We start from the raw sequence: 19,871 nt of genomic DNA, 5'->3' as shown, positions 1-19,871 counted from the left end.
GTGGATGGAGACACTTTCTTCAGTGTCATACTTGTCAGTCTTGCTCACTGCCATTATAAAGCTTGGTAAACCTATGGATACAATTTTTTTTTTTTTTTTTTTTTTTTTTATGGTTGTTATATTATTAAACACTTGCTTTTTATGTCAAACCTGTTTTAGCGTCATTATCTAAAACAATGATTAATAATGATCAAATGATGAACAAACCATTAGTAAATCATCACTATGTAATTTAATGTAAAGTGAACTTGTAAGCTGATCTGTGTTCAAAAACACAAACATATATAAAGCAGTGTTTTTTAAAGAAGAGTAATTTATTAGTTTTGAAGTGAATAAACATCTTAGAGTAAGGTGATTCCAGTGGGTGAACATTAAATCCCTTCACTCATGTGTGCTGTGTGGGATCTAGTGAACTGGTTTTACCCTGCACTGAAGCTCACATCAGGTGCACAGCAGTTTAAGACTATATGTGTCTCCAAGAAGACAGCTGTCCATATCCTCACCATTCAGCACTTACAATGCAGTACACACCTGTTATACTTGATGTGTAAATACATGAATAAATCATAATAGAAAGCTTTCTGCATCCACAAAACTAAAGTCTAATCTCTTCATCATGCATAAACATGTTACATATCATTTACAGATCTCATGTGATCGTATGAGCATATCAGTATGTAAAGTGTTGGATTTACATAATGTGCATCAAGGGCGTGTGTACAGTTTCTAAATCAGTTTTACATTTAAACAACTTTAGAAATGTACAAATGTTTACTATTCTATTTTTCCCCAGAATGAATTCTCATGTGGACTTTAAGGTTTCCATCTTGACTGAAACTGTTTCCACAGTGAGGGCATATGCAAGGTTTCTTTCCTGTGTGAATGTTCATGTGTCTTGTAAGGTTTCCTTTCTGAGTGAAAGATGTTCCACACTGCTGGCAGATGTAAGGCGGCTTTCCAGTGTGAGTTCTCATGTGGCTTTTAAAGTTTACTTTATGCCTGAAACCCAATCCACACTGTTGGCACATGTAAGGCTTCTCTACAGAGTGAACTCTCATATGATTTTGTAGGGTTCCTTTTTGACTGAAATTCATTCCACACTGAGAGCAGTTGAAAGGCTTCTCTCCAGTGTGAATTCTCATGTGGATTTTAAACCTTATTGAATCTTTGAAAATCTTTGCACACTCTTGGCAGGGGTAAAACTTTTTAGTGTGAACTCTCATGTGGACGTCAAGGTTTTCTTGTTTTCTGAAACGTAGATCACACAGATGGCAGATGACATTACCTACAGTCCCTGACTTTTGATGCTTTTTTCGTGAGGTAGTATTTTCAGTCTGTGTAGATTTTTCTTCAGTCGTGAAATTACGATGCGTCTTGCTCTGATCTTTCTCTTTCACTTCATTCAGATCTTGATGCTCCTCTTTCAACACCATCAGGTCTAAGATGAAAAAAGAGTTTATTCCAGTTTAATGTCAGAAAGAAAAAGACATCAAAACATTTAGACATGCAAGTATCAAAAATTATAACATGTATGCTAGATCCTCTACACATTCAGGTTTATATGGCTTTTTAAAAATGGCGGGTTTTGCATATGTTCGGCCAAACAATGAACATATGCGTCAATAGTTCCTATTGTACTGGGTGAAACCCTACTCTGAAACCGGAGCTAATTTAGTCCCTCCAAAAGTGTCCCTATAGCTTAAATCATTCCCAGTTTCTGCAGTGACAACCAGGGTCATGGGAATTTAGGTCACCACATTTAGAAACAATATTGAGTCTATAACATATATCAAAACTCCAGGAAGTACAGCAAGTGTATCTGTGAGAACACTCGTTTAAACGGCATACACCAGGACATTTGACTGCACACCCAGGTGAAGAAAAAAAAGTGCATTTCTATAATGTACTTAAAGTGCTCTATTTTCGTGCACTAATTTTGAACTTAGTATATTGAACTTTTAGTATATTAAGATCATCTAAGTGTACTCGCTATTCTGGGACACAATGAAATATGAACTTAAATGTGCTTTTGATATACTATCTCTGTATTTAAAAAATTTATTTAGATACTAATAGTACATTTGAACCCATAGTGTACTACAAGTGGTAACTAAATATATTTTTAAAATACAGAAATAGTATATTAAAAGCACATTTAAGTTCATATTTCATGGTGTCCCAAAATAGCACAGTTGAGTACACTTAGATGATCTTAAGAAGTACTAAAGAAGAATTTTAGTAAGTACAAAATTAGTGTGAGAAAATAGAGCACTTTAAGTACATTACTGAAATTTACTTTTTTTTCACCTGGGCAATCACATTTTTTGACATTACTGATACTGCTTGTGCTTCGAATCATAATGCAAAAGAGTCTACCAGTGGCAGCATTTCACAAACCTCTATTTGAGCGTGCTTGTCGTGATAAAGCATGAGTTTCTCAGTGATGGGTTCACGGGATGTCAATGCAAAACGTAGGCAGGCATTATGTAAACTTGTTAACTTGTGAAATTTGCAGAAATGGGTTTCAAGGACTTGTTTAAGTGGTATAGAGTCAACACTTTCTTTTAAGAGACAATAACTTTATTTATGATGCACTTTACAGCTTTGCGGTCTGTTTACATTCACATACAGCCACATTACACACTGCATAAAAGGAAATTTTCAAAAGTCCACAATAGGGGCACTTTAAGGCTTCTCTCCAGTGTGAATTCTCAAGTGCCTGTCCAGGTGTCCTTTTTGAGTAAAACTTATTCCACATTGTTGGCATTTGAAAGGCTTCTCTCCAGTGTGAATTCTTATGTGACCATTCATGTGTCCTTTTTGAGTGAAACTTATTCCACACTCTTGGCATGTGAAAGGCTTCTCTCCAGTGTGAATTCTCATGTGGACTTTAAGGCGTTCTTTTCGATTAAAATGTATTCCACACTCTTGGCAGGGGTAAAGCTTCCTTCTGGTGTGAACTCTCATGTGGACTTCAAGGTTTCCATGCTTTTTGAAACTTAGTCCACACAGATGGCATGTGACATTACCTACAGTCCCTGACTTTTGATACCTTTTTCGTGAGGTAGTTTTTTCAGTCTGTGAGCATCTAAAAGATTTTTCTTCAGATATGAAATCATGTTGCGTCTTGTACTGATCTTTCTCTTCCAATTCATTCAGATCTTGACTCTCCTCTTTCAACAGCATCAGGTCTAAGGCGAAAAAAGACATTTAATTCCCAGTTTAATGCCACAAAGCAACAGTTATCAAAACATTTAGATGCGTAAAACATCAAAACTATGGATTGGACGGTTAGTGATTTCATGATAAACCACGATAAAATGTCCTGATGGTTAGTATTATCGTTTAAAATTTAATTATCATGTTTGACTATGTTTGATTATCATGATTTTAAAAACTCGCAGTAAATCTTCCAGGCAGGCAGCATCAATCAGACGCAGATTTTTTGTACTAGAAGACACTGACAGCAGAAGGCAGTGACAGCGCTGGGGAGATTCATCCCCCAAAAATCCTTACCGCCACAGCTGCAGCTTTTCAGTGATGTCTGATACTGTGCGTATAAAAGCATTTAAAAAAAACAAAACAAAAAAAACATTAAGTTTTCGTGCACTATTTTCCAAGACTTCTGAAGCCATTTAACAGTCCCTTTAATAGTCACACTAAGAAATACATTTGCAAAAAAATATTTTATTGCTAAAATGGTGTTCCTGAAACCACATTTAGTAACTTTTTAGTTTTTCTAAAACTATCCATGGAACATCATGTATCCATGAATTTATTTAAAAAATAACATGTTCTTCTTATAACACATGTAGCCTGGTTCACACCTGCCAGCTCCAAGTAGGACACTGGGGAGTGAGATCATACACACACCTCTTACTAGCCTACGTCTGTTACACTCACCACCCTAAACCTCACTCCCATCCGGGTCAGGGTACCAACATAGCTCCTCCAGTTCGCGCCTGCCCGCTCCAAGTGGGACGTGAACCCGGGCCTGTCCACATGGGGGTCAGACACTCTAACAAGGAGGCTAAAGGCTGCAACCTCTAGCGTCACTAGAGCATCTCTTGAGACCAGGAGAGTGAGGTTTACATGCACAGCTCTTACTAACGTACGTCTGTTACACGCATACAATTAATGCATTGAAAAAGTGCAACATTTAATGTAATAATATAATAGAAATCAATTTTTTTAAATACAACAAAAAAAGTTATAAAAACAAATACATTCAAAATTATATTACAAATAAATAAATAAGATTGTGACTATCTATAAAGCAAATGGCAAAAGAAATAGTCAATGTAATATAACAAATTATTAATATGATATGGTAAGGCATTTTTTAAACAACGGTAAAACTTCCATCCAATATGTCCATCCATAATTACAATTACATACTCATAAACATGTTATATTTGTCAGATTATTGAACAGAAAATTTAATGTTTATAGATAGCTACCCATCTAGACAGCTGTAGCTATTACTATTCAGTGTAGTGTTATTCCAAAAAGGCTCAGAAATGAGCAATGTTAGGAATGCCATGTTATATCTTATTATGTGAGGTGATCTCATTGCTGAGCAGTTCATTTTACATTAACTGGGGTGCAATTCCCAAAGCGAACTATGGTCACAAGTTCCGTCGTTACCAATAAAGTTCAATGTTCCATTGATGACATGACTCGATGCCCTCCGATGTATGGTATGAGTATAAAAAAAAAATTTGTACTGCGCATGTGTCAAACTCGGTCATCCGTGATTGAGTATACTCTAAAAGATGCTCGAACACGACTGCGCGCAAGACTCAACTCGTGTAAAGTGAAGTATACCTGGGCCTTTAGCATGTTAGCCAGGGTTCAAAGCACCAATTGCAAGTAAAAATCAGCGTTGAAAGGGTGTTACTCGCCGGTTGCCCGGTAATTTTAGGAATTTTGACAATGCATGGTTGTGAGAATGTGATATGGCTTAGTGCGATCATTAAATCACATATGCTGTGATGTAACTATATAAATATATAGACTGATGCACATTTGTTCATAAAATTACTGTAAATTTTATTTGTTTATATATCTTGTTGAATGTGGTTTGGCACTTCTGGATCAGAGCGCTTTTGGCCACTGGATCAGAGCGCTTTCAATCTGCCTGATTCGCTGCCCATTGTTGCCGGTAAACCTGAAAATACTCAACACCATTGGTTCAAAGCGCTGTCAATGCTTTGGACCCTTTTTACCATGCCAATATGGCTGCATTTACACTGCAAGTCTTAATGCACAGATCCGATCTTTTGACCTTATCCAATATTTTGGCCAGTGTGTTTACATTCACTTTAGAAGTGAATGGTATCCAATGTCTGTTTACATTACTTCCTGCCCCAATGATTATCATTGATAGTTTTACATGCACATAGCAGACCCTCGGGTTTTGAATGGCCATGCTATTCAAATTATTTATATAGCCTATTTCATATCGAGTGGCCATGATTAGCTAACTGTCAGAATGTTTAAGTTAACAGCTGTCAGTATCATGGATGTATCACATCGCAAATTATGACTAAACGGGTATAGACCGGAAAATAAAGGTAAATTGCATTTGATATTTTATCTACAGTTATCAGTTTTAGAATTCCATTTTTTTTAATGAATTCGAGCTAGCTAGGGAGAGAGCGTGAGAGAGAGTAGCTACAGTGAAGCTTTTGGCTTATAAGAAAAACAACAACATGGTAGCCTCTTTTAAATTAACCGGGAAATAGTTGAAATTCAGCTGCTGAATGTAGCTATGTGTGTGTGTGTGCGCAATTTCTTCCTAGAAAAATAAATAACGTTAGACAAAGTTCCCAACTCAATAATAAAGCTGCAAATTTTTAGTGCGAGTGCATACAAGCAGGTCTGCTTCATAAAACAACATTAAAACTACATTTTAGTGAGGAAACGTGTCGACCTCGCCTTGTGATGGCTTGGAATTCCAATGGGAATTGGATATGCATGTCCAGAGATCGGATATGTATCAGATTTAAAACCACATTTGGAAGTAGCTCAGATCGGATGCGAAAAAATCGGATCTCGTGTGGATTTTTGTGTTTACACGTGTGCAACTAATTCCGATCTGTGTCAGATGTGAGCAAAAGATCTGATTTTTTTGTGCCAGTGTAAACGCAGCCTATGCTACTTGAATCTGAATTTGTCAATCGCTGACTATGATGCAGTTTTTTAAATATGAGGAAGATTTATGACTCGACCACAGACTCACGACTCCGTTCATGGTATACAAACACTCAATAATACATTCTGAAATTGCCCTGTTTGTACTAAGACAATATTTATTCCGATTTCTTTCTTTTGTGTGGCTGCTCATGCTATTATTTGGAGTTAGTATGAGTAACAAAAATGTTTTCTGTGTACAGATTTGACTGCAATAATAGTGCAAAAACTGAATCTTCAAATCAACATTAAAATGTCAATTTTTTTTAAAAAAATAGTCTATAATAACATCTGAATATAACGGATGTAGGCCAGTAAGAGCTGTGGCCTCCCCTGGCCTCAAGAGGTCAGCTATTAATGCTAGAGCCTGTGGTCTTTAGCATCCTTGTTAGCGCCAGCCTCCCATGCCAGACTTCAGTTTAAAGGATTAGTTCACTTTCAAATTAAAATTTCCTGATAATTTACTCACCCCCATGTCATCCAAGATGTTAATGTCCTTCTTTCTTCAGTCGAAAAGAAATTAAGGTTTTTGATGAAAACATTCCAGGATTTTTCTTCATATAGTGGACTTTAATGGAGCCCAAACGGATGAAGGTCAAAATTACAGTTTCAGTGCAGCTTCAAACGTTCTACGCAATCCCAGATGAGGAATAGGGCTGTGTATTGCCAAGAATCTGGCGATACGATACGCATCACGATACAGGGGTTACGATACGATATTTTGTGATACATTGCGATACCGTAAGAAAGGCAATCTATTGCGATTTGTTTTTTTAGAAAAAGGATGCAATTTTAGAAAAAACAGTCATGAACACACCACCATATGCATAAACCCTTACAAACAACTTAATTTTATTTAATCAATACAGTATCATTTGCATTTATATCACTATTTTGTACAACCTAAGGGAAAATGGTAAAGTGACTGCAGGATTCTTCAGAGGTTTTAAAGGTTCACAGTATAACAGTTTTTAATTTCTAAACTATTTAACAACTAGTGCATAGTCCATTTCATGACTGAATGTCTGTTTTTTATTTAATACTGTAAAAGCTGTTTGCTTTAAAGCAGTATAATGCTTAAAGTGCTATTTAAATAAATGTGCCTTTACTGAAGTGCTGAACAGAGCTGATGCAAACATATTCACATCACTATGATCAAATAATTTCTTTAAGCTGTCACTGCTGTCATTTTTGTTGTGTTTATTTTGTTACTGAGAGGAAAACGTGCAGTACATAACGTTAATATTCTAAATCTAAATGCCTCTCAGCAGCGTGGATCATGTCGGGATGTTAAGTGAGCTCTCAGATTCAATTTTAACATGGCCCATTTTGCAAACAACTGACTCTTATCGATCTCCTTAGTGGGTTCTTTATAGTTGAAGTCAAAATGAGTCCACACTTGTTCATGAGCGGAATAATTTTATCGTCTTGTGAGCTGGGTTTGCTAATACTAACGCTATTGATGCACCTCGCGCTTCTCCGGCTACGCGTCAGTTTTACGTTTATGTTCTGAGATAATGCTGACATCTAGCGGTTTGGTTTTATACAGCCTGTGGTTTAAACTGAACACAAAGCCACGAACCTGGGATGTAAATAAATAAATAAATAAATAAATAAATATCGATACAGCGTTTTTGAGAATCGATACATAATATAATAATATTGCGATATTCACGTGTAGCGATATTTTCTTTACACCCCTAACGAGGAATAAGGGTCTTATCTAGAGAAACCATCGCTCACTTTCTAAAAAAATAAAAAAATTATACGTTTTAACCATAAATGCTCATCTTGAACTAGCTCTCTTCTTCTTCTCTATTAGAATTCTGGCAGTGTAGACACTGCTAAGTGTATTACTGCCCTCCACAGGTCAATGTTTGAACTAATTGTTACTTGCACTAGAATATTGTGTATGACAATTTAGTTCTAATTTAGTTCTGTGTATGACATAAACATAAACATCTTGGATGACATGGGGGTGAGTAAATTATCAGGAAATTTTAATTTGAAAGTGAACTAATCCTTTAAATCTCACTTAGAGCAGGTTGAGTAGGACTGTTACATATATGAATAACCTAAAACAATTAATGCAGCAACTGTTTTATGTAAGGCTATACAGCCATCTAGTGGTTATACCTTTTGCAGATAATACATTTAGGTAAATATTTGGTATATTTACTAATTATTTAGGTAATTCCCCCTTAAAATACAAAATATTAAAAGGATAAATATCATTGACATCCAAAATTATAATTTCTGTAGAGCTGTACACTTTGTTAAAGGATGAAATTAATTAAACTAACCTGTTTGTTCTTCAGAATCTTCATTTTTCACTGTGAATGTTTCTTCAATCCTAAAGTCTTCACTCTCCTCTTTAATAAACTCCATCTTTGTTTGTTCCTCAGTATCTTCATGTTTCACATTGTACGTTTTTTCAATCTTCATATCTTCACTCACCACTTTAATAAACGCCATCTTTATAATACTGTCGCTTGGCTCTCAGTCGCTTCCCCAGGAGTTTTCTCTGTGTTTGTCCTGTTTGAGATGAGAATAATTTACTGAAAGGAAAATGAATCCAAACTAAATCTTTGGGTGTGTTTTAATCAGCTCCTTAGTTCAGTAGTCAGTGCTCTGTTAAGGGCAGCGTTTTCCATACATTGATTTATTTGTGGCGGCCACAAAAGATTTCAGTGCTTCCCATTCATTAACTAGACTCTGAAGGCCCCCAAAAATATATTTAAAGTTTTCATAATAACATGAAAGTTCAAATGAGACACGTTTGTAAACTTGTTTTCTGTCAAACTGAAAGCTCACAGGTTTATCTCTTGCATATAGAAATTAGGACAAAGTAAAGGTGTTTTTTTTTTTTTTTTTTTTCAATGCATTTGTTTTACAATAAATGGCTATTACTGGATAATATTGCAACATTATTATTATTATTATTATTATTACATAGTGTAATGTAGACTGAGACACTATATCACTACTAAAAAGAGGCATGAGTCTCCATTAAAGTCATTGCACAGAATGCAATGCAATGAAGCTCTTAATTTTGAACTCTCAAAGTGCACCAGATTAACAAATTTATCTTTTAAATGTACTACATTTTCTTACAGGGGAATAATGTCCCCAGACCCTCTGCTACACCCACCACAGTTTCACTAAATCCTATGGGAAACACTGAAGGGAGTCAGTCAGAATGGGAGTTATTGGCCTTAAATCACCTGATTAGACAATTTAAACACTCAAAACTGACACTACAAATTAATAAAATAATGCAAGTTATACATACACTTAATAGATTAAGCAGCTTGGGTATGATTTGTAGGAATGAAGATAAGCAGGAAAAATACAGCACTTCGAATCACTGAATCTTTTTGGAAAGTATTTGATTAAGAGTTTTGTAAAGTTTTATTACTACTCGCCACAGTCGACAGTGGCGGAATTCGTGTTTATGATAAACTGAATCACGATAAAGGGCGCGTAATGAGACGCATCTTTTCTGTTACTCGCGAGTTTTCATTGTTACTTTGCTCACTCGACGATAATACATGTTAGATAAAGCAATGCTATGTTACATTTAATAATACACAATTCATTTTGCGTCGCTTTAAATGGTTTCTAGCGCTTTAAACACCTTAAACGCTTAAAACACAAACCTTTCTTCTAGAGTTGTGACGTTCGCGAACGAACCGATTCTTTTGAACGGCTCATAAACATGAACGATGGGAGCCGAGTCGCGGCTGGAGGGGAGCCGTTCTTTCTGTCGTTCTTTTTTCCTATGCGTGTTTCACACAGATGCACACAAATGAGCTCCTCCGCGAGACAGAACAGTTATAGGTGGAGGGGCGCACCCAGCGCAGGCCAACCCTTTATAGCGTGATGATATTAGTTATTAGTTGTGCACGCATCCTTCACGTGAGTACTCCAGTGGTAAAAAACCCTGCGTTCCTCTGTCATTGGGTAGGAGCGGAAGTTGAAGGGGCTGATGTCCTATTTGCAAAGTTTACAGTAGTAATAGTATGTAGTATGTAGACATTTCCATTTTATTTATTCTAATTTTATCTACTTTAAATATTTTTTTGTTTTCTATCAAAATGTTCTTGTGTGGAAGTGTTTGTAGTAAAAGCTGTTTTGCACAGAAATTCATTGCAGCCGGCTTTGTTTTTGATGTTTATTTGTGAGTTGGTATTGTATGAATAACATAAGTCAACGTAGCTTTACACACACACACACACACACACACACTTTGTACTAAAGGTAAATCCAAAATAGTGATGTCACTGTCTAAGCAGAGGGATTTGTGCAACCCTATGGAATATAGTCCACACATGACAAATGAGGTAATAATCAATATTTCAGAATAATTCAAACTCAGATATTGGTGTGTGATATCCGAGTTTTAATTATTTGACTACAAATCTCACCTCATCATTCCTCCCAGTGATTATTTCCAGGATAAACTGAGATGCCCCCAAGCTGGCTTCTTAAAACTGACTAAATATTTAAAAAGAGCCAAAAGAGCCGTTCTTTTGAACGGCTCTTTGAAAGGAACGGATCGCGAAGATCCGGATCCCCTCAAAGAGCCATAAATCCCATCACTACTTTCTTCAGCAGAATCCGTCAGATGCAGGAGCGCGTCGCAGACCTATGACGTCACAATCCTGGATACCAAAATAAAAGTCCCGGTCACACGCTGCTGCGTTTTTGTTTTTAAAAAAAGGTTCAGAGTTGAATGTATTGGTGAAATAACTCAATAATACATTTCAGTTAAAAAACAATAAAACAGTAATTCAGTCAGTTTATTGGCATGACGAAAACATTTTGTATCACCAAAGCATTAAAACAACATAGAAAATTTGTTTTAGAACGTCTGATTTAATAAAGCCTGAAAATAATAATAATAATAGTAATAAAACTCAATAAAAAGACAATATTATACACGTGGCTATATAGCAAATAAAAATAATAATATAAATAAGAGATCTAGGGCCCGTTTCAGAAAGGATGTTAAGTGAAAACTCTGAGTATGTTAACCCTGAAATGAGGGAAACTCTGGGTTTTCCGTTTCAGAATGGGAGGTATGTCAAACCCGAGAAAGCAGGGTAAGTCAAGCCCGTTTCTGAAAGAGGTAACTTATACTCAGAGTCAGTTACCCTGGTAACTTACTCTGTGAACCTAACCTGGTCGGGAGCAGGTTTTCTTCGGTAAACCCAGAGTTTATTTCGGTCTCCTCCCCCTTCTTAAAGTGGAAGTGGTATTTAAATACCTCATTCATTCTTTCGATACATTCATTCATTGCGCATACAGAGACCTGCATGCAGAGACAGTCAAAGTGAAAATGGCATGTCCTTTTATGGAGGATCCTGTTGATGAGGAGGCTGCATTAATTCGCAGAGAGTTGCATTTACATCGGGAGAGGATTTTGAGACCCCGAGTGGATTTTTTGTCATATCCACATGCATTTTTATTTGAGCGGTACCGTTTTTCTTTACAGTCAATTAGATATATTCATAATCTCATCCATCCCTACATCACAAACGTCAGCCATCGTGGCTGTGCTCTTACGTCTGAGCAGATGCTTTGTGTTGCTTTGCGTTTCTTTGCAAACGGCAGTTTTCTTTATAACATCGGGGATGCAGAACACATTAGTAAGGCCACTGTGTGCAGAACAGTAAGAAAAGTGTGCCTTGCTCTCAAGTGCTTTCTGCGAATTTTTGTGGTGTTTCCTGGACACAAACCCCTGAGAGCCATCAAAGAGGAGTTTCACAGGATTGCAGGTTAGTGGTGTAGAAATCAGTTTAAATGAGGCTAATCTGAAAAATGATAATCAGTTAATAAAATGTTGTTGTGACCTCTGCAAATTAATAATCAGAATTCCCTTTAGGATTTCCAAATGTGGTTGGATGCATTGATGGCACACATGTTCCCATCATTGCACCTTCCGAAAATGAAGCTATGTCAACAGGAAGTCCATCCACAGTATTAACGTGCAGGTACACAGACTAGCCCATTCCAATGGTCAAATACTACATTACAATAACTTATATGTGTAATTCTTTTCACTGTCAAGATTATATGTGATGCTGCACATATCATCACAAATGTGGAGGCCAAGTGGCCCGGCTCTGTTCATGACTCACGAATATATCGTGAGTCCACCCTGAGCAACAGGATGGAATGTGGTAAGTAAATGTATGCTCTGTACACTTATTTCGATGCATGCACTACACACTTACAGTGGCACTTCTATGCAGCACTAAACCAATGTTAAATTTCTTACAGGAGAGATTGATGGCTTTCTGCTAGGAGATAGGGGTTACCCATGCCAACCAAAACTAATGACCCCTTACCCAGAACCTGAACCAGGCCCCCAGCACCGCTTCAATGTGGCACACTGCAGGACAAGAGCCCGGGTAGAGATGACCATAGGCCTGTTGAAAGCACGTTTTCAGTGCCTACGTCACCTCAGGGTAACCCCTGAGAGGGCCTGCGACATTATTGTGGCATGTGTTGTTCTCCATAATATTGCCATAATTAGAGGGGAGCAACACCCTGCCCTACAAATACAAGACCCTGAGGAAGACCTCATCAATCCTGCAGATTTCCAGGATGGAAGGGTAGTTTGAGATATTATATGCCGCAATTTCTTTGCAGATTAATCAGCCACCACCACCACAACCACCCACAAAAGAAACAAGATCAAATATAGCTGCGAGCAGCGATGGCGGGCCCAAGCCCGGTGGCACCGCCACCCCGGTGGCTTCAGGGCAACTGTGCACAGCGGGCAATAGGCACTTAAAACGGTTAAACATCAAAGGACTATGTCAAATTCACTCCACATTTACTGCACTACAAGGTGCCGCTATAGAGCCCCTCCTCCCTGCCCATTTTCAAAGGATTACATGTGCCAAGTTTTAACATTATTCTGATGAATTTTGAAGCAAATCAGGTAAAAATAAGAGGGTGATCTCAATGTATGCTGAAAGTGACACATTTTCTGCTTCCAGTTGGTGGCGCTATGACTTTGAATCACAATAGTCACATCCATGTGATCAGCCTTGTACAACGAAGACTAAGCCGAAGTTTCATCAAAATCAATTAATGTATGCAGAAGTTATAACACTTTGTTTCCCTTTTCTTGCCATAAATTCGTTGCCTCGCCACGGCCAAACCGTTTGAGATATCCAAAATCCGTTTGCAATTAAACAACTTCAATGTGTTAGCAACAAGTTAAAAAAAGCTTGGTGTAAATTGGATAAACCCTGTAGGAGCAGTAGTATAAAATTCATAGCCTGTTTTTTCAAAAAATTAACATTCAAACCAAAATAGCTGACTTCCTGTTGGTCGGAGCTAATGAATGTAAATTAGAAAATTGTCCGGCTTGATGAGAACAATATGTGTACCGAGTTTGGTGACTGTAGGAAAAACTAACCCCCCCACTTTTGTCAAAAGGTGGCGCTACTGAGCCCCTCCACCAGACCCATTTCTATGGCTTTGTCCATGTCTACTGGTTGACAATATTGATGTGTGTGTCGAGTTTCATGCAATTTGAAGCATGTTAAGAGCCTCAAAAACACTCAAGAATATTATTACAGTTTGACCTGTTGCCATGGCAACAATATTTCAAATATCAAAAATCCTGTCATATGTCTACATCTGCTGTGTATTGACATTACACTGATGAAGTTTGAAGCAAATCAGGTAAAAATAAGAGGGTGATCTCAAAGCAATTCAAAAAGTGATACACTTCCTGCTGCCAGTTGGTGGCGCTATAACTTTGACTCACAATAGTCACATCCATGTGATCGGACTACTACAAGCAACACACTCGTGAAGTTTCATAAAGATCAATATATGTATGCAGACGTTATAACACATTTCCTGTTTCCTTTTTCTCGCCATAAATTCGTTGCCTCGCCACGGCCAAACCGTTCGAGATATCAAAAATCCCCTGGCAATTTTTAATCATCAATGTCTTGACTTCATGCTGACCGAGTTTGGTGGCGATCGGATTAATCGTCTAGGAGGAGTATATCAAATTCCAGAGCATGCGTTTTTCAAACAACCCTTAATAGCTGACTTCCTGTTTGCGTGGCGTTTAACTTAGAGCACGAAAGTTGTTCGGCCCGATGAGGTCTATATGTGTACCGAGTTTCATACTAATACGTGCAAGTTTGTTCAATATATGGACCAAATTTTCTGACTTTTTTCAAGGGGGCGCTGTCGAGCCCCCCTGCCACGCCCGGGTACCAGCCTCTCCGGCGTCAGCCTAATGGCCGCGGATTCCAATGTGTGTGCCAATTTTCAAGAGTTTTTGAGCATGTTAAGGCCCCCAAAAAGCCCCGGAAGACGGAAAAAAAAAAAAAAAAAAAAAAAAAAATAATAATAATCCTTAGAAGAACAAGAGGGCCCTGCGCGCTTAATTCGCTTGGGCCCTAATAAATACAAAATCACAACCATTTATTTGTTCTTCATTTCCTACAAATACAAACGCAACTGTTAGATTTTAATATTCTTCCAATAATTCATAGAATTCCCCTGTGGCCATACACTCACCTCCAGCTTTAGTTTCAGGATCTCAATTTCCAGATCTGCCTTTTGGATCTGACAATCCAAGTATATCATTTCTTTGTCATTTTTTTTCTATTTATTTTAATCAGATGAAGTCTGTATAACTCTTGTGATGGAATTTTTGAACTAACTAATAATGAACTATAATGAACTAACATTTCTTTTCTTCTACAGGTCTAATGATAATAATCTAACTTAGAAATAGAGAAACAGTCACTAGGACTGAGTGTTGTGATTCAGAAACATTCTGCTGTGCTGGCTAGACAGCATCCTTCTGGGGATTAAAAAATAGTCTTTGAGAGGTTGTTTTAACCTATTGAGTAATCTGAACTATTAACCCAGTGATATTTTTTGATGATCCTGTGATTCAGTTGTTCTAATCTAAATTTACTCCGGCAGTAAGCGGGACAGAGGAACTGAGATGTTTTTCTTAAATCTAAACCAATCATATTGAGACTGATGATAATGAGTAATAGATCATGCCATACTGACTGCGAAGTGTACCTGAAATCCTATAAAACCTGTTGTATTCCTTTGTTCGGAGAGAGATTCCTCTGGAATGATGAGAACTCTCCCGGCCGTGATTAAAGCATATTCTGAGGCATAGTCTGGAGTCTGTCTGGTTTTTAGGCTGCAGCAAACAACTAAGCACTAGAGAACTCTTTCCATACTATAGTGATAGTGTTTAGTGGTGAGGAGCACTAAAGAGCTTATTATCAGGTGATAGTGCCGGTGGGGAGCACTAAAGAGCTTAGTATCAGGTGATAGGCCCCCAAAACAGGCCGAGACGTCGGCCGACTCGAACAGGTACTGAAGTACGCTCAGTAGAGTATAAATTTATTGGTTTTTTGGTGTCAGGGACACCCAGGTTTATTGGTTTATGGTGTCGGGGACACCCAGGTTTAACTAAGTCAGGTGCGTAGGGAAAAATCTACCACACTCTTTAACTGGTAACTGAAAATACAGTAGCTTAAAGTTACATGATATAGTTGTACATGACTTGTACAGAATTAAACTCTGGCATTTACTGAACATCACTGAACTGTGTTCATCTGTGCAGCAGAATTTGATAGACCCTCCTTCTGCTGTTCTTCCACATTCTAGGGATAAAGAACAATGTCAGTTTATATACTTATAACATACATAAACTTTTCTATAGACACAAAAATTGGGAAAATGTGAATGTGTAGACACTATATTAATATTACCTCTGTAGGCCTCTCTGTGGCAGAGGTGGTTTCATCATCCTCATCATCCTGTGAAGAGCATTTAGCTGAGTACACCTTATAATATGATTTGTCATAATTTACGTTTTATTTAGTAGGCTACTTACAACTGCCTGGGGTTCTGTTGTGAGTGTGACAGGAGGCTCAAAAAGGCATATATTACCATTAGAATCTGTTGGGACAAACAAAAAACCCAACCCAAATTGAAATAAATGGAAATATCAGAAAAGGATCTTACATTTTATGAAGTCACTTCTGGGGAGTGACTGGCTCTGATGAGCTCCCTCCAGGAATTCCCTCAGCCACAGGCCTGCCGGTGTTCAGGCTCAGGGCCATCTCTTCTGCACTTGTGAGTGGTGGTGGTGCAGGTCCTCCCCCTGTTTTAGGGGCATCTGCCTTCTTTCTGTTGGCTGAGAAGAAGTGAAATGAGAATTAATATTTAATTGTTTGAAAACAGCATTAGACCCATGTCAAAAATGCTTCTGCACTGCTAGACACTGGATGATATTTAGTTATGTAATATGTCATATGTTTGTTAAGTCAGGTAGCCTACACTCATGATATGCTCAAGTCTTACCCGATTGAGATATGTTTTTATATTTAATTTTTAGCTGCTGCCAGGTCCTTTTTATGCCTGCAGGATTGCACCTACATGAAAATGAAAATTAGGTTCAATATTGTACTGTTCTTCCACTTTCACTTCTGATATTATAACAGCAGTGTTGGGTAAGTTAATCTAAAAAAGTTATTAGATTAATATAATAATTACTCTGCCTACAAAGTATTTAATTATTTATTACTAATTTCTTTATAATAAGAAATATATATCAACCTCAACCACAACACAAGGATATACAGTAAACCGCACTTTTAATTCTTAAAAAAAAAAATCAGTATTTAATGCAATTGCATCAGAAGTAACTTTAATTAAATTACAGAAAAATTAAGAGTAGCTAATCCCTTATTTGTTCAAGTAAAAAAGTAAATTAGTACTTAGTAATTAATTAAACCCATCACTGTATAACAGTAATTAAAATTTAAACATGCATTGACTCGAGCAGCTATTTTTTCTCACGCCAACTCTCTCTCTTTTGCGGCTGCAGTCGTGTTGCTTTTTTTTCGGAAAATGTGCTCATGCTCACTGTAAGCTTGCATGAGCACATCAAGTTCAGCCGGTGAAAAATATGCAGAGCGTTTTTTTTCGGGTGCTGTTGCCATGGTGAATCATAATATCTGCGCTCCGTTGATAATGGCTTTTTATAGTCATGGTGCACGCGCTTAACTCAGAGTCAACCTACTTAGAGTCGATTGAACTAACTCATTTCAGCTGTTCTGTAACCAAAAACTCAGAGTTTCCCATCTCAGAGTAAGTCAACTCAGAGTTCAAGTTTTAACTCAGAGTTGGTTGAACCTCCTTTCTGAAATGGGCCCCTGAAGCATTTCTGGAACATCATTACTCTAGTTGTGGGTGAAAATTAGCTTTTAGCTAAATCATTGTTTGGAATGGAAACATTTATGTTAAAAATTGTACATGGTCCCTATAAAGCAAGTAAGTAAAATAGTTTTTTGGGGTTGACTCTAAGGACCCAGGACTGGCAGTAATTCTCCAGCATATTCAGGCTGTCCTGAAGCCCCTCTTTAGTGGGTAACAGGAGAATCATGTCATCTGCGTAGAGAAGACACTTTATTACTGTGTTATGTAAAGTGAGACTTTGAATAGGAACATGTTCTAATATATTGACCAAATGACCCTTCACCGGGAGTTTGATTGACAAGTGATCTAACCAATCATAACGCCGGATCCACCATTTTGTCCAACAAAGCAGTCATGAGTTAGAAGATTAACCTTGAAAATTGGAGTGTATTTACGTCTTTCCGCGTTTGAAACAACATTCCTTCTGATGTTCATTCATGTTTATTTGATGTTATAAATGAACTAGTAGGAAGAGATGATCGGTTTACGAGCCGTTTGAGCTGAGGCACTACAGCAATCTATGACACATTAAAGAGCCACAAAACCATTTTTATTGTTCGAATTTCTGAAAAAAAAAAAAAAACCAATTTAAAAGATGTCTTGTCTGTCGACGTGTTGTCAGTGTCCTCTTTGCTCGTCAATGTATTTTTCACTCTCTGTGGCGTGACAGAGCCATGGCTTGTCGGACAAAGCAACAGTAACTAAGGGGAAAGGTCTTTGCGAAGAGTCAATTGGTTGATGTAAATGTTGAAGAGGGCGGGGCTTAAACTGCAGCCCTGTCTTACTCCACGCCCCTGGGGGGGAAATTCAGTTCTTCGAATTACAATTTTAAAAGCTGCCTTCGGTGTGCATTCACAGTTTGATCAGAGTTTTGTCTGGCAGGGTAAGAAGGGAACACATTGTACTGTGTACACATTTCCCTGGGCCTGGAAATGCTGATTTCTCATTCTATGTTTTGAAAAGTTCCCTTTTGGACATACGGAGACTAAAGAGAGGGTATATATATGGCACAAAGGAAAACATGAGATGGTGATATGATTGCATTTTGAATGTTCAGCCACAGGTGCTAATACTTCTCTTTTGACTAATTCTATGCACAGTCCAGACTTAATCCAGATTATCATCCTGTGTGACCGATGATAATATTATCTCTTTTTTATCCTGAGGGACAGCATCTCCTCTACACTAGGTTTCCTGTAAGCCAAGCCAGTCTTGGTCCAAAATTATATGCTTCTGCAGAGGTTAGGTATAGATATCCTTCCCATAGATTGATCTCGAATATGAGATGATGAAAGAGAACCATATCCTCAGTTTTCCCAGTCTGCTGCTCTGTTATCATGGTGCTGAAGAGAAAACATAGTTCTAGCGCTCAGCTGCACGACTCTTATCGGAGCACGTCCTCAACATCCAGCACTGATGCGGCTAAAAACCATCAACACGTTAGTGTTGTTGAGCAAAATTAGACTCCAATTAGAAAGAGGAAGAGGATGGATAGTTATGAGAAGCTGCTCTCTCTTCATTTCTGTGACTGGAGTGGCAGCTCAGACCAAGAGACCATATGTTACAAATCCACACCATCACATATTATATCATGACTGAAAGTTTGATCAAAGTAATGAACAGATTTTCTATATATTATATATATATAATAAAAAAGTAAAAAAAGAATTGAATAATTATCGTAATATGAGTATGCAATGTTTAATTATTATTATGCAACTGAACTATGCTTTTGTTCAAAATTCCCTGGTTTAGATCATAAATTCTCTACAGTACAGTGCCCGTGCTCTAGAGGATCATGGTCTTCAGGAACCTCTTTCCAGTGGTCTTGAAGTCCTTCCTCCTGCAGATCATCAGGTTCAAACCCCTCCAGCTCCAGTCCACCTCAGTCCAGTCATTCTAGTACCAGATCACAACCACAGAGTCGACGTGTCGCTGAGGGTGAGTTTACAGCCATAACCTTAAACATTACACACACTGCTGTCCATGCTTGACATTTCATGGTAACTAAAATTATTCATCTTTTAATAGACAACATCCTGAGCTGGTAAGAAATCGGCAGAATGCTTGGAGAGGGAAGATGCGACTCCGAAATGGAGAAACCCAAAACCCGATCACATGTGAATGCATATCAATAGTACACAAGTAATCTCGTAGAATATATACGCCAAAAAGCAGTTTTTCATGTGCATAGGATATGCAGTTTATGGCATGTATGTAATATGCTTGGTAGTCTTGGGTACGCATTGTCACTAGACTGTTCTTTAAAAAACAACAGCAGTACAACAGCTATGCACAACTATCTACGATTGAAACATCCAACAACAAAAGCAAATGTTAGTGAGATGCACATCATGAAGCAAACGAGACATTGGTGAATTCTCTACGACTCTATGAAAGCG

At 37.7% G+C, this 19,871-nt stretch overlaps 1 protein-coding gene, 1 long non-coding RNA gene and 1 pseudogene across 5 annotated transcripts; 1 reads left to right on the top strand and 2 right to left on the bottom strand.

Moving 5' to 3' along the window:
- Positions 1-295: 295 nt before the first annotated feature.
- LOC125245527 (gastrula zinc finger protein XlCGF49.1-like) lies at positions 296-10,832 on the bottom strand. 4 transcript variants are annotated; one of them, XM_048156145.1, is made up of 3 exons: positions 10,623-10,832; positions 8,499-8,730; positions 296-1,438 (listed from the first exon to the last, which is right to left on the bottom strand). In XM_048156145.1, the coding sequence occupies exons 2-3, from the start codon at positions 8,668-8,670 to the stop codon at positions 780-782; spliced, it is 831 nt and encodes a 276-aa protein (XP_048012102.1). In that variant the 5' UTR covers positions 8,671-8,730; positions 10,623-10,832; the 3' UTR covers positions 296-779. The 4 variants fall into 4 exon arrangements, with proteins under 4 accessions (XP_048012102.1, XP_048012101.1, XP_048012103.1 ...); XM_048156144.1 differs by lacking the exon at positions 10,623-10,832 and adding an exon at positions 9,855-10,122; XM_048156146.1 differs by lacking the exon at positions 10,623-10,832 and adding an exon at positions 9,488-9,842.
- LOC125245526 lies at positions 10,816-12,895 on the top strand (annotated as a pseudogene).
- A 2,434-nt stretch (positions 12,896-15,329) lies between these two features.
- LOC125245749 lies at positions 15,330-16,446 on the bottom strand. Its single transcript, XR_007179607.1, has 3 exons — positions 16,103-16,446; positions 15,978-16,025; positions 15,330-15,869 (listed from the first exon to the last, which is right to left on the bottom strand). It is a non-coding gene; the product is annotated as an uncharacterized LOC125245749 (long non-coding RNA).
- Positions 16,447-19,871: the final 3,425 nt, after the last annotated feature.

The sequence above is a fragment of the Megalobrama amblycephala genome, linkage group LG14 (genome assembly GCF_018812025.1).
Source record: "Megalobrama amblycephala isolate DHTTF-2021 linkage group LG14, ASM1881202v1, whole genome shotgun sequence".
NCBI lineage: Eukaryota > Metazoa > Chordata > Actinopteri > Cypriniformes > Xenocyprididae > Megalobrama > Megalobrama amblycephala.
This window is presented reverse-complemented; position numbering and strand designations above follow the sequence as displayed.

What these genes read in the sequence shown, in the direction of transcription:
- LOC125245527 (XM_048156145.1), bottom strand. Translation starts at nt 8,670, where the DNA reads ATGGCGTTTATTAAAGTGGTGAGTGAAGATATGAAGATTGAAAAAACG. An exon ending in AGATTCTGAAGAACAAACAG is followed by an intron (nt 1,439 to 8,498) that starts GTTAGTTTAATT and finishes TTTTCATCTTAG; the next exon opens with ACCTGATGGTGTTGAAAGAG.